The 15,703-nt window shown below is 39.7% G+C and overlaps 1 protein-coding gene across 1 annotated transcript in view; it reads right to left on the bottom strand.

Annotated features, from left to right (window-relative positions):
• Positions 1 to 1,187: 1,187 nt before the first annotated feature.
• Positions 1,188 to 15,703, bottom strand: part of FBN2 (fibrillin 2) — a 224,383-nt gene continuing 209,867 nt past the window's right edge. The window contains exons 58-65 of the mRNA XM_052644439.1: positions 15,187 to 15,312; positions 13,442 to 13,564; positions 12,631 to 12,747; positions 11,887 to 12,015; positions 10,083 to 10,202; positions 4,940 to 5,171; positions 3,360 to 3,531; positions 1,188 to 1,562 (exon numbers count right to left, since the gene is read on the bottom strand). Coding sequence (XP_052500399.1) covers positions 1,188 to 1,562; positions 3,360 to 3,531; positions 4,940 to 5,171; positions 10,083 to 10,202; positions 11,887 to 12,015; positions 12,631 to 12,747; positions 13,442 to 13,564; positions 15,187 to 15,312 — 1,394 coding nt within the window. The remainder of the gene's footprint in view (positions 1,563 to 3,359; positions 3,532 to 4,939; positions 5,172 to 10,082; positions 10,203 to 11,886; positions 12,016 to 12,630; positions 12,748 to 13,441; positions 13,565 to 15,186; positions 15,313 to 15,703) is intronic.

The following is a 15,703-nucleotide window of genomic DNA, read 5'->3' as shown; positions in this document are numbered from 1 at the left end:
TAAAAGCAAACTAAACATCAATTCATTGTACAAACATCTTTCATACACAATAGGCTATGATAAAACGAGACATATGGTGTATAACTACGGTATTAATGAAAATTCTAAAAAAAAAAAAAAAGAAGAAATGGATTAAAAAAAAACAACAACATATATTCCTTGTCTGTACTGCGTGGTTTGTTTGCACATATGGCAATCCTGAAATAGCTTGAATGTAATAAATGCACCATTAATCTAAGACAGCACCAAACACTACAGAACGCCAGGTGTTCCTTGCCGAAGGAACGGCAGTTCTTCAGCTGCCTACAGTACCACAAGTATGCAGCATGCCCTGGGTAAGAATGAGGTGTTGTGGGTAGCACATGTGCTTCCTTGAGGTTATGAGAAGGAAATACAGTACGGTTTGGCCTGCAATGCTACTGGTCTCACAAGCAGTCAAGGTATTTTGCTACAGTGGTTGTGCTTCATCCTCTGTTGCCTGGTGTGTCTGCTGATGTGAAGTATCATCACAGTGAGCTCCTCTGGCTTTGATCTCCTTTAGAAAGGACCTAATGACACATTGATTACTGCCTATTCAGCTCTGTGAGGCTTCCTTTAAAATAATCAGATGTGTACCAGTTGGATGACTGGCAGAAAACCAAAGGAAACATCTCTTGAATCTACTGAATTTTTTTTTTTAAAAAAAAGCACCTCTAAAAGAAATAGCTCAAATTTATAAATCTAAAGAAAAACGAGTGAGTTTCCCTTTTTGTTTACATAGTTTGTTCTTTTCTCCATATATTACTGCATTAAAAATAAATAAACATCTATATTTTTTTCATTAGCAACTATAGCAAAATACCCAAAGTGTTACAGACTGCTAACAGGAAAAAAAAAAAAGCTCACATTATTTTTGTGCATTTAGTGCCATATGCTGATCTCTTGAATATTTAGCTTTTTAATATACTTTAAAGTGAAGTTATATAAAAAATACAGTAACCACGGTTGCCTTTGTACTCAAATCTTTGGCCACACCAGAGTCTACGTTATCCCTCCCTGTGAGGGTCAACATTCTGAAGTCTGAGACAGGGAGGAAAGAAACAAAAGTCTTTTTTTCCTTTCCTCTTTAAAACTAGTCATTGATTTCTCAGAGGCTTCTGAAGGCTGGCTGTGCAGGGATTTGAGCCTGGAACCAAGTCTGCAAGGGGTTAATAGAGTTGAATCTGCAGTCTCATTCTGAGAGCCTCCCCCAGTTCCCCTAGGAGGTAGTCATCTTCATTGCTGTCTTCCAGTTTCTTAAGCTCCTTTTTCTTGTAGAGAGGGACGCTAGTGATTTCCAGTGTGTACATGCCAGGCACGAGCTTCCTCTTGGCTGTGTGCAAGTAGCTGAGCCCATTCCTTTGGTGGATGCGGAAGACACCATCGTCATTCCCCTGGGAGATGACATAGCGGATGTGATTGTTGAGCGGCTCGATGGCGGGCATGAATTCTACAATGTGCTCCTTCGCACCAAGGCCGGAGACGTTAAACTTCATCATCACCGGGCTGTCCATGTCGACGCTCTCCAGGCTGATCTGTTTAACCTGGAAGAAGAGCAGGAAAACCGTGTGGGAAGAGCTTTGACAGCACAAACCGAGGACTTGCAGGAGCCAGCCATCAGGGGGGTGCAGCCACAGTGACATACTATCTCCGCTTGCAACTTACCCTCGGCTGGGAGAAAGGTCACTTCCACCAAGTGTGCCCTGTAAATCTCTACGACTGTTCCCACACCTTATCCAGGTAAAGTTACAGGGCTGAGCTGATGGGAAGCACTCATATTTCAAGTTTTTTTGGGGGGTTCATGAAATATCATACTTATTAATAATAAACAAGAGACAACTTAGGAAATAATGGTAATTTTTTTGTTGTTGGAGTTAAAACGAGAAGAGCAGCTGTTTTAACTGTGCTTAGAGGGATTTTCACTCTGAAAGCCCTGGTAGATTTTCTGGCCACAAACCACACGTGAGTGTGTTTTCTGGGAGCTGTCAGTGCAGAGGGAGCGAACTCCAGAGTCATCGGGGCTCAGGTTTGAACCAGCTTTGGTTAAAAGCCAATGGGGCAGGGCCCAGATACACCAAGTCTCTCTCTGTCAAATGTATGGGAGGTTTAAGAACGCTATTTCAGTAAGACAGGGGCAAAAAAAAATCAATGCTTTGAGTGGGCACCTGCCAAGAACTTGGGGACTGTGGTACCGAGGTGCCCCCTTCAGCATGCAGCCCCCTAGAATCACAACGGGAGGGTTTTACAAGCAGAATTTCTGGATCTGTAGTTTGGCTTACTTAATGAATAGCTCAGTTTCCATACTTAAACATCAGCTAGGTACCTTAATCTACTTAAGGTAAATGGAATGCTGGCCTATGTACGATTATAAAACAGAACCAGAGATTTTGTGTCTAGAGAAGTCTTGTCTTACAAATTTCTGAGGCCCAGAAAACTGACTCAAGTTGCCCAATGCACCCAGCCAGTTAGTTGCTGACTAGGTGTTTTGATGGGGAATTCTGCAGTGACACTAACTGACGAGGATGGTCTCCCTGATCTCTGGGGGAAAACACCTCCACATACTGACTATTATTTGGAGAACACGCGTCAATGTTTATGCCAGGCACCGTTTCAGAAGCTTCACAGTAATCACTCCATTAATCTTCTTGCCAGCCTTTGGAGGTAAATATTTTTATTCCCATTTTAACAGGGGAAGAAATTGAGGTAGAGAGAGGCTAAGTAAATACGCTCTGTGTAACATGGGTAGTAAGTACAGAGGGTTAGGGAATAAATTCAAAACCAAGAATCTGTGGCCCACCCATTTAACCACTATTCTAAATACCACGAACAGAGAGAAATAGCAGCAGCAGCAGGCAATTCAGATCTTCAGCTCCTTACAAAATACAAGTTATCTGGAGATAAATCTTTCATGGAAGCAACACCTATCTTATAAATGTCACCAAATGTGACCATGTAGTTGGCTTACCTACTGAAAATTAATATCAGCCCAGTATACTACATATGTATACAACAGAACTGGACAGATTCACAATACTTTGAATTTTTTGAATCATTTTTTGAATCATTTCAAAGTAGTTACTTCCTGGAAGGACATCTTATTACCTCCTGGCACAAGTCAAAAATGCCAACATGTGATCTGAAACTATGAATCTTAAAGTCCCCCAGTCCTTTCTGAGTTAAAAACACCACTAATTGTAACTTACTTGTCTCTGAAGCTGATGAATTTCACGAGGTGGAGGTTTAGCTCCACTGAGGCTGAACCTACATAAAAGTTTACTGCAATAGTATACATGACTCCATATGGAAAAAATCTGGTGACAAAATAAAGTGAAGTTACTCACAGCAATGTGTTTGGGTTCATGAACACTTCTCTTCTGCCTGTTGTCTTTCTTGGAGTAGCCGTTGATTTTGCACTCGTAGCACGCTTCCGGGGACAGAGCATTCTCTTCCTCTACCTCTGTATCCATCGATAGGTACTGCCCTTTGTTAAATCCCATTCCTGAGACGCAGTGGCTGTTTGCAACAAGATGCAAATCGATGTTAGACTTCATCGTAACTCTACTGTTTTCTAGAGGTAGAGCAGAGGTTCTTCCAAAATAAGAAACCCACAAAGCAAACCCTGAGATCATAAACATAAAAACCTAATAGCCTTGTAACTTTTCTTCAGCACTCAATGCATGAGATTCTCCTTTATTTTAAACAGCAAAATTCTTCCAAGAGTGAGCCCCAAGTTTCCCCAGTTTTTAATCCTGATTAGACTGAAGCACTCTGTGTAGTTAAATCGAGATGGTAAAAGTCAAGTATGCATTTTCAGAGTGTTAGAAGTTCTGTTGATTCAAAAGCCTGAAGCCTACATTTGCGGCTTACCAATTGAGACTGCTGAACTATTTTGATTAATGAAAGAGTTAGCAAGCTGACGCTAAATGACCCTTGTCTACACCAAGATTTCTGTTTCAAGTATTATTATGTACCCACAGTGGACATATTAGTCCAACAACCCTCAGTGTCTGACTCACACACTGTTCCTTCTGGGGAAGATGACTCTTAAATTCCCATCTTCTATGCTGTGATTCATTGGGTCACAAAGAGTCGGACACGACTGAGCGACTGAACTGAACTGATGCTGTGGAGTGCTGGCTTCCTTGAAGGAAGGAGGCAGGTGGCCAGCACCTCAGCTGATAGCACTTGAGATAGCTGCACTTGGGAAAGTGGGACTAGCTGAAGGGATCCAGCCTTGTGGAGACAGTGTCACACCAACCAGGCATGTCCTCTCTGTGCAGCAAAAGCCCAGATGAGCAAAGAGAAGGACAGCTCCTTCCTCATGGAGCGCAGGGCTGTGCTTAGTCATTCAGTCGTGTTCCACTCTCTGTGACCCCATGGACTGTAGCCCGCCAGGCTCCTCTGTCCATGGGATTCTCCAGGCAAGAATACCGGAGTGGGTTGCCTTGCCCTCCTCCAGGGGAGCTTTCCAACTCGGGGACTGAACCCTCATCTCCTGCATTGCAGGCGGATTGTTTACCCACTGAGCCACCTGAGCCACTACCACAGGGCTAGTACCTGCCAAAATTCATGTAAGAAACTGGGCGAAGCCATTCCCACTTGTATCTCTTAGCCTAGGTGTCTGTGATAACAGAGGAGCCACAGTATCTTTAAACATCTGCTGTCTCTGGCCTTAAGGGATTTATTCAGGTCATTTTACAACACAAGAGAATGGTACCCATATACAGGTTCGAGTCCAATGCTCACCACAAAGCAGGGAATCCACATGCCTTCCTGGAGCTTCTTCCTCCTATACCTAAATGCTCTGATCAGTGCTTTTCCCTAGTCAGCTTTTAATTACCATTTACCTTCCCCCAGTGCCAGGTGGCCAGGCGCTGGACCCTGTTCACTTTCCCATATGTGGGGAGGTGGAGGGCCTTACCCCTGTCCCACTCTGTAGTACCCAGGTGGGCAGCCGCAGAGGTAGCCCCCTTCTGTGTTGGAGCAGCCGTAATTGCATGGGTTCTTGGAAGACGAGCACTCATTCACGTCGTGGCAGGCACTGGAGAACTGGTCGAAGGAGAACCCAGAGGGGCAGGCGCACTTGTAGCTTCCCAGGGTGTTGTAGCAGGAAGCAGAGCCACAGGCATTGGGATTGGAGCATTCATTCTCATCTAAGAACATAAAGCAAGAGACTTTTACAAGTGGAGGGGAGGGCAGTGGGGCAAAGAAGAGCCCCAGTATCAGATATCTATGATTTTACAGGGGAAGTAGCTTTAGAACCATATTTTTAAATGTTTACCATGATGGTTGATTTGCAAAGCATATGAAATAAAAAAAAACAAAAACAAGACCTGACAAATTCCCCTAAAATTATGGCTTAAACAAAAGCTTCCCCATGCTTTTATATTCTGTTTGTACTAGGTTTTTCTGAATACCCTGGCAGCCTTTGGGCACAGATATTTGCAGTCTGACTACTGAGTAACTCTTATAATCACTTTTCAGAAGGTTACTTCAAAAGTCTATGCCTCAGACAGACTCACAAGGACAGAAAGTAGATGACTAGTTGCCAGGAGCTATGGGGAGGGAGAAACGGAGAATGACTTCTAAGGGGTATTGAGCTTCTTTTCGGGGTGGAGATGTTGTGTTGCTGATGGTTGTACACTGCTGTGAGAATATACTTAAAAACCACTGAACTGGACATTTTAAAAGGTGAATTTTATGGCACGTGAATTATATTTCAGTTTTTAAAAAGCCTCAATTTATATCTGTATTTTTTATCCATTCTCCTAGCAATTTCCAAAGCATTCATTATATACATGGAGAGAAAAGTATATTAAAAAATCGAAATATCCTAAATGAAAATAACTGAAGTAAACATTAATTGAACCTATTGAACCAATAGCCTCATACACTTTTAACCACTTGAGAACCTATCATGTACATACTTGGCCTTCTGATGTGGGTTTGCACCAAGCCATCAGCTGACATGGGTTTTACTAGTTTAATGACTGACGCTACATCATAAATGCCTGACAGTAAGATAATTTCAGGTTAATACTTTCAGCTACTCTTATCATTTTTACAAAATCAAAGTTTGACTGTGCTTTTAACTTTGGAGATGACAATTTTGCTCTTAGCTGTCTGGTTGATACCTAGTCTGCGGCTTGACCCCTGCGGGCTTCATCATCATCCAAATTTCACCCTGGGCACCAGTCATGTCTGGTCCATGGAATTCTTTCAGATTCTTGTGACTGTACTCGAGTGTAGTGTTTTTACCAAATACATGACAAGTCTGTGTTTCAGCTCACGTGGGGAAACAGGCCCATCTGCAATTCGGTGTGCCCTTGGGACACAGAGCTAGAGCCAAGTGCTTATCTACAGTGGCTCAGGATGCAGACGGAGGCTCGCTGGAAAGGCCTCTCACACGGGAAATTATACTTCATTAACTACGATACAGAGGTTGCTGAAAAGGCCAATATTATCAGGCACATTTCTGTCTCATGAGTACAGTTTCAGAATTAAACCAAACTGCCAAATACAGCATTCTTAACCACTGGATATGAATTACCATGTGATTACTTAATATGGACAAATTCTCAGCCTTCATTTCACAGGAAGAAAGTATATGAATAAATTCTTAATAAGTAAGCTTGCTGTTGTTGCTCAGCTGCTAAGTCGTGTCCGACTCTTTGCGACCCCGTGGATTGTAGCTGCCAGGTTCCTCCTCCAGTGGATCTTCCCAGACCAGGGATCAAACCTGCTACTTATGACATAAATATAACTACTAGTTGATTTCTATATATCAAAGACTTGGAATTCTGCCTCAAAAGTTCATCTGCTTTTATAATTAAATCTGACACTATTTTTATATGTGGTGTTTCTCTCCTGATAGAGAATGTGAGTTAGGCTATAATTTAACAAAATGATCCTGCTACGAACACAGTACTAGATATTGTGTTAATGTGGAAAAATTACCAAGAAAGGCAATTAATTGAATAAACTGCATTTAAACATACCACTGACAAGAACATTTTTATATAGTTAAAACTTTTGGAGGCACCATGACAGATATCATATTTATATCCTATAAATGTACGCCATAGCATAATTTTATAGGCGTAGGTAATCTGACCTTGAAAATATGTTCTGGTTTGAAACATACTTTGAGCTGACTCGAGTCTCACTAAATTATGTTCAAGTTATTTTGAAAAGGACATATAAGGAACTAGAAGTTGCTAACACCAAGTAAACCAAAGCTTCATATATTAAGATGTAATCATATTCAAATGTTAGTAATATTATCTTATTTTCAATTTAGGATAATTATAATGCTTGCATATTATTTAGGAACACATGGGAATGTTCCTAAATCTGTACAATCTATGAATCAGAATGTTAGAAGTGTTCTGTGGTACCTGGCTGAACACTTCTTAAAGTATCCATTTGAATTTAAAACGTTTTTCAATGCTAACACTTCAAATGCTGTCATTTTTCTTACACTGGCAGCAGTATTAACATCATTGCAGGTTTACAACTTACTATTACTTAAATTATCTGATGCACTGTTTGTGTCCATTTACAAGGGGACCCCAGTTAAATCTGTTTGAGATACTTCACGGGAAATCCCTTCTTCAATCATATGAATAAATGAAGATATTCATACTCATAGTGACAGATATGGAGAAGGCAATGGCAACCCACTCCAGTACTCTTGCCTGGAAAATCCCATGGACGGCAGAGCCTGGTAGGCTGCAGTCCAGGGGGTTGTGAAGAGTCGGACACGACTGAGCGACTTCACTTTCACTCTTCACTTTGATGCACTGGAGAAGGAAATGGCAACCCACTCCAGTGTTCTTGCCTGGAGAATCCCAGGGACGGGAGCCTGGTGGACAGCCGTCTATGGGGTCGCACAGAGTCAGACACGACTGAAGCGACTTAGCAGCAGCAGCAGCAGTGACAGATAGAAATGACTTGTGGCCTTTCGATTTGCATTTTGTTATAATGTTGCTATTTTACTAACTTGTTGCTTTTATTAGTTCCTGATGGCTGTTTGATTCTCTTACTGAAATATATTTGAGTTATAATTCTAATGTTCTGTGGGTTCAAAATTGCAAGAGTTAGATTTTATTTGTGATGAGCTGGATTGCTCAACCTCGCACAAAAGAATCTCTAATCTTTCAAAATAAATCCCTGCTTTGTCTTACTTACCCAGAGGCTTGCTGCTTAGAGGTGCCCATTTTAGCAGAGCAAGCTAACATTTATTCTTATAGTTGGGGTATCTGCTTATGTATCTTCAGTTTTTAATTCATCTCTGAAACCACTTATCCCTCTGTCGATGGGGGTCTCTGCTGATTAGAAGGCCCACTGGCTTCTGGCTAGATCCCAGCGTGAGTTGCTCTGGGGTGACTGCCTTGCTTAAGTGCCTACTCCAAGGATCCCACCAAGAACAACTTGGGTATACCACACAGCCCTGACTTTAAGTCAGACCGTATTCAGTGAAAACCTGTGTGTCTATTTTCACACTAAATGCTTACAGGCTGAAATTCCAGGAAACTTAAAAACTCAGAAATTGAGTTGATCCTCCATGTACATTCCAATTCTACTTATGATTGCTTTAAAAACAAGAATTTTATTTAAACTGATACATGTGAAATATTACAGATCATTCTTCCGCTTTAAGTCCTGTAGAAGTAACCAAGAAGTCCATGGTATTAATTGAATAGAGAGGTGGGCCTCGTATTTTATAAACAACACAATATAATAAAAATCATTTTGCACTCTTATAATAGTTACCTAAAACAGGACCATTTCCTATGTTCTGAAGAGTGTCCCTACACTTTATCTGTTTATGAATCAATAATTGGGGCATAATAACTTCTGCAACATTTTTTTTTCTATGAAGAGTAAAGAAGTAAACTGAACTTATAAAGTCATTTTGATCGACAGCCGAAGTCATCATTTTGATAATCCTTTCAAACTCTATCCATAACTTCCAGATCATCACTGGTTTTCGCATTTCCCCCATGAGTGTGTGTTCCTGGTGTGGCCAAAGCCACAGCAGAGCTGCACCAACTTTCAGAGTTGCTTTCCCACCTCTGAAATTTGTCTTGATTTTCTCAATTCACTAAACTGTCATCAGAAATTTCTTTTGAGAAGATCATCATGGATAAACCCAAGTTAATTTACTTAGTGGCTCCCTTAGAGCAAAATGCTTGAAATACACGTGGGGCAATTTCAATCACTACAGAGAGACAGGAAGCAACCTGCTGTTTCTCAGCAGGCCCACTGATCCTCCTCCTGCTCAAGCTGTGCCCGCATCTACTGTCACACTGTGTTGGATGCTGCGTCTAGGAAGGGCATTCAAACGGAGCCAAGAAATTAGGCAGATGCTAAGTCAGCTGGCTATTCAAGTAGAGAGTAATGTTCTCTTTGATCAAACTCTCCTTAAAAGGAGAATTTCCATGACTCTAGCAGTGCAAGAAAGAGAGCTGAGGGTCTACAGATTTTATTTTACAAACACTTTTTTTTTGTCTGGAGTTTTCAACAGAATTTGCTATAACTAGTTACTTTTTCTATCTTAAAATCCTTTATACTCCTCCCCCCCCACCTTTCATTAAATACATGATTGGAGAGCACAGATGAATGGTGCTCATTAATTTGATCTGATTCCTTTTAGATTTATATGAGCAGATGGATGGGCAACACTTCAACCCCAAATCTAAAGATACTAAATTACTGATAAAAAAAAAAAAGGCTTTGACCTTAGCAAATGAAGATGATATGAGTCTTGACATCATCTTCAGAAACTTAAAATTATCAGCTAGCAGAAAATTAAAATTATCAAAGCTCTGAGTTACTATTTAGGTACTTAACATTTTAAAGTATATTATGTATATTTTCAAATACACACAAGTATACAAAGTAGCTTAATAGATTCCCATGCATCAGTCCTAAGTACTGGTTTTTTAAGTTCTAGGGTTTAAAGGCTACACTGAAAATGACCACCTTTATTGCGCATTTGTTTTACTAAAAGATAGTTTAAGGCAAGGAAAGCAGATGCCGTGTAACAAGCGAGTGCTCACCAACACACTGATTCCACTGGTAATGCTGAATATATCCTTGCGGGCAGCCACACCTGTAGCCTCCCAGGATGTTCTGGCAGCCATGCTGGCACCTATGGTTCCCATCACATTCATCAACGTCTGTAAAAACAATCCCAGCAAGATTTTTATGTCACCTTTCTTCTATTATTCTTAAATGTACTCCAAACACAACACAGGGTAAATATTATCCGAGGACCAAACAAACAAGACACACTGAGGGGCTGTGATTTTTTCCAAGTCACATGGTTATTAAGTCAGTGGTGGTACAGAGAATGGCTCTGAGATAAGAAACCACATCATTCTTATTCTATGCACCAGCCATGCCACGTCAGTGCCCTAAATAATATCTCAATTTTAGCAAATCAGCCATAGCAACCACAAATGTTGTGCATTTTGGATGGATTAACTACATATGGTATGATTTATTTGGTAACTGATATAAATATATTTGCACCACATATTCCAGTAAGTTCAAAAGTGATTGACATGTTAATTCTCATTTTCAGGAAAATACAAGCATTACAGAAATACCTAAAGAATTATAATGGTTGGGAATGCAAAAGATTTTATTACTATTTGAGATTAATTAGATGCAAATTTAAAGTATTTAAATACATTATTTTAGACGTGATATAGTATTATGACACATATGGAATAATTTCTTCGTTTATACATGCATACTCTTCTGGAATGACAACTGAGGCTTTGAAATTTACCCATAAAAAGAGAAATGAAATAGGCATGTCTGATATATGTGTAACAAATTTTATATGGATAATTAATAAATTGTATCTTATGTAGATAGTCACAAGCTGAACTCACACATGGCAAGCAGCTGTATGCGCCAAATACTTTCAAAGTCTCAATGATTTCAAATACAAAATATTAAAATAGAAATTTTTAAGTTGAATTTTTTGTGGTTGAAGATTAGATACATGTAAAAGTCCTGTAGTTCTCAGACTATATTAAAACCTCTACATATATTTCTAGAGTTCAAAATCATGTATTCCTAAGAATAATTAATTCAAGGGTGACTAAAATCCATAAAGATGTAAATTGCACTAGTATATAAAAATATAAAGGGGAAGTATCTTTATGCTCTCAGAACCTCTGGCATGAGTATTTTGTAAAAGCTACCAATCATAGTATATTTATCTCATATGCTAGAACTTGCAATGAAAATACTGAAGAACAATATTTTATTGGCCACAGGCAAATTCTTGTTTTATTCCCACTTAAATTTTCCCTTGGATTTAACAGGAAATATCTGTTGTGATGAAGACTTTATAGGAAACGCTCTTTATAGAAAAGACAGTGAACTGGGACTCTCCGACAAATAAAACCACCATCAGTTTTCCCCAGTGCTTTCTGTTCATCTGCCCAGTTCCCTATAACTGGTTCTGTGTCTTATACTTAACATTTATACATTTTACATTCAAGTATCATGGAACAGACATCTGATTTTTTTCTGGTTTACTCATATACTACTGCAACTAAATTAGGTACAGAATTCGTTTTCAGTTAAATTCTTTTTTTAGATCCGTAACTAGGTAAACAGTTATTTCAGAAGCCCATGTGTACTCAAAGAATTTTTGTTTCATCACATTAAGGTTTTCCTCTGTCCCCAAAATGATATATGAAAATTTATAAACCAAAAAAATCAACTTCTGGATTTTACTTTGTTAATCTTTGAGATGATCTGAATTTCTCATTGAGTGGCTTAGAAATTAAAAGAAAACCGTTTGCTGTATTAGAATAAGAATATTTAAATAAATAAACTCACCTTCACAGTTCAGTCCAGTAGCATCCAGAGAGAACCCTCTTTGGCATTCGCAGCTGAAACTTCCAGGGGTGTTTTGACAGATTCCCTTTGCTCCACAAAGTGAAGGCTGGGATCCACATTCATTGTTGTCTAGCAAGAGGACAAAAGGGAAAGAGTGTCAGGCCTTCTAATTATTATAGGATTCAAATTTTACTACCTGAAGTGAAAAGTAAGGCACGAAAGCCTAAGTTTCAAGATGCGAAAACAGAGTTTACAGAAAAGTATGCCACTATTCATGATCATATTAAAGACAAAAATGGCCAGAAAGAAGTATATTTCAAGAGATCGGAAATCAGAGCATATTTCGGATCAATTGAGGACACAGTTTTGATAGCACACACTGGAAGTTAAGGTTAAGACCTGTGTGTCTTCTGACATAAAACAAATCCCAGCATGTTCATTAGCACGCTCTAAATTATAGTGAGCCTTTTACTCACATTTGATCTGAGCACACATTATATTCAGAATGCAATATGAAGGCACTGCTTGGAATACAGCTACTGTGCATGTGCCTGGACTGCACAGGACTACTATGCTTGGATATTGTTCTTGTGAAAAAATAAATTATTAACAACATTTTTAAACCACTAATTATGAGGGACTGATTTTAATGTAAGTACTGGGCCATTGTTCTACCATTTTTAACTACAGTTTTAGGCTTCTACTAGTAGTGTGCAGAACTTCCCTTTCGTAGCTTTGTCTTACCAATACAAGCAGTGTGATGCTGTGTGAAACCAGGTGGACATTTACAGGTAAAACCTCCCAGAGTGTTGACACACAGGAACTGGCAATTGTGCTGTTTGGTTTGACATTCATCAAGGTCTGCAATGAAAGACAAGCCAATGAAAATCAGAGCAGAGTTATCTGGCTATGCTTCCCTTCTCATGAAGCCACAGAGAGGTGTGCATGTTCTACCAGGAGTATTTTGTCTAGATTTTTGTTGGAAGCTTTATAGATTTCCATATGCATAAGGCAAGCAGTTTCTTTTCACATACTTAAGCAGCGTAAATACTATGAGCTACTAAGACAGGATGGCTAAGGTGATATATAAAAAATTTTTTTTTAAAACAAAAAGCTGAAAGGATGAATTATAGTGATGTTCATGAACTGTTTTCAAAGCTAATATTCAAAGGTTAAAATACTTGTATTTAATGCACAGTTAAACCACAGTTAATGCACAGTTAATGCACAGTTAACCAGTACATGGCCGGTTACTTAATCCTATGAAGTGAAAGTGAAAATTGCTCAGTTGTGTCTGACACTTTGCGACCCCATGGACTATACAGCTCATGGAATTCTCCAGGTCAGAACACTGGAGTGGGTAGCCTTTCCCTTCTTCAAGGGATTTTCCTGTCCCCAGGATCAAACCCAGGTCTTCTGTATTGCAGGCAGATTCTTTATCATCTAAGTCACAAGGGAAGCCACAGTAAAAAGTGAGGCACATGGCCTGATCCCCGATCAGCTGATTTTGAATCTGAAAAAAAGGAGAGGGTCACACAAATAGACTCTTCATCACCTTTGCAGGTCTTCCCGTCCTCCTGCAGGACATAGCCCCGGGGACACGAGCACTGGTAACTCCCCTCCGTGTTCTTGCAGATGAAGTTGCAGGGTTTTGGGGACTGCGAACATTCGTCGAGATCTGAGTAAAAGTGATGTGAGGATTAAATTACTGGTTAGAAGGAACGACCAGTCTCTTTCCTCCCTCCATATTCTCACTCATTGTTTTCCTCTTCAACTTAAAATGGAAAATAGCCAGCCAGAGAGAAACAAGGCGCAGAACAATTTTCTCTAAAGTAATTCACTGGTTTAACTTTGTCAGGCGATTCTTGGGCAAATATTGAAATATCCAGACAACTGGGTTCAAAAAAAGACACTAGATTTTTTAGATTGGTGTACTTCGGCTTACAGTTTGAGAATCATAAACCTGAAGGTTAGAATTTCTTCTCTTTGACATGCGGATGTGGCGGATGTTCTCAAAGTCTCTGAGCTGACACTTCCCCAGGAATTGTTTGGCATCACAGATTGTGCGGGAGACCTTCCACTTCGCCTTCCAACTGCAGTCCTTACCTTGGTCCACCCTGTTCTCGCGCCCAGGAGGCTGAACTGCACACAGGCACCATTAGCAGGCCCTCCTGCCCTCTGCCTTCAGTCTGGTCCTTAGTTCCTCGATGCCCTTCTCGCAAGATGGGCTGAGGCTGACTGAGTCATGGGGGCAGAGGTCACAGATGCTCTAAAGGCAGGCCTCTGGGAACAACTTTCTCCATCTTCTAGGTTTCAGCAATCCTTCCCTCTTATCTTTGGCCCAGAGGTGGAATAGCCCCAGAACTCAGCACTAGTCCTAGTATTTTCTGCTCACACCTTTATACACTGTCCTTTTGTTAAAGAAACAAGTTTCCTTAAACTATTCTCATTTCAATATGCCACCTTTTTTCTGCTAGGACTCTGACAGGAAACCATCTCCACTTCCCCCATAAAAGACATTGATTGATGCCCAAAGAATGTTAAAAGCTCATGACTGATAGCCTAGTTTCTGTTACTATCTTGCCCAAACAAGTGAGTTGAATGCTTACTAAGATTTACGTTGGTTCTTCTTAACCTTTTCATGCCAGATGTATTTTTTATTAAAACAAGTTGATATTAAGCTGATGAACTACGAAGGAGAAAAGTTTTTTTTTCTTTAATGAAAACTAAATGTTTTGGAAAGACTCAATAAAGGCAAGCTACCACCCCCTCCGTGGATGAGACAGTAAAATAAATTAGAAAAAGAGAATGTAAAAATGTAGAAGGTTTTCTGTATTGAGACTGCTTTGCAACTGGAAATTTTAGATGATGCTTCATTGGTACATATTATGCAAAAATAACTGCAACGAAAAACAAGCAAAAAGCATTCTCTCCATATGCAAAGACATACTTTCACAATCAAAAGTCCTGGTCTTTCATTAAAAAAAAAAATGACAAAACAAACATGCCTCTATACATTTTAAACTAAATGTAAAATGTGGAAAGTATATACATTTTTTAAAATAATTTTAATGTTTCCCTAACTTTACAGCTTTTTGATAAATCTAACAGTTCTATGTCTCACATTACTAGACAAGGCCTTAGACAACTCCTATGATATTAAGAACTGCACTATAGCATCACTTTAGCAAAATGTACAATCCAAACACCATAATAAAGATATTCTACTGACAGTAAAGGACTTGTAGAAAACAGCAGTTAACAACCACTCAGATGCAGAGATGCTTTGTCTTTCCTTACCTACACACGACGTTCCACTGATGTCTGTGGTGTAGCCGACCTTACAGAAACACCGGAAGGAGCCCATGGTATTGATGCACTGACCATTGGTGCAGAGATTTGGCATAACTTTACATTCATCAATATCTGTGCACCAAAAACCCCAAGGCAAAAACAAACAGAAGTCAATATAGATGCAAGAATAAAACTGGTTAGAAATGAAAAGAAATTAAGGAATTGACAGATAACTAAAAACCAACGTTCATAACTGTGCTCGTGTACTTTTTCATCATTCAACAGAGTGGCAACATAGAAGGAGGAGTTAACAAAAGAATCAGAAGTGACAGGAAGAGACAAACATAAGGAAGGCTACGTTGAAAGCCCCTCTGGAGTCCATTCGTTCTGCAGTCTAAGCATGAATTTTTGGGGGGACTCTATCAATAGAAAGCTACCCTTCTGAAGTTCCACTAATTTGGAATTAGTGATGGTACTCCATGGATTGGCTTTAAATTCAGTTGCATTAGACCCTAAGAAAGGG

Source organism: Budorcas taxicolor, chromosome 7 (assembly GCF_023091745.1).
Source record: "Budorcas taxicolor isolate Tak-1 chromosome 7, Takin1.1, whole genome shotgun sequence".
Lineage (NCBI taxonomy): Eukaryota > Metazoa > Chordata > Mammalia > Artiodactyla > Bovidae > Budorcas > Budorcas taxicolor.
This window is presented reverse-complemented; position numbering and strand designations above follow the sequence as displayed.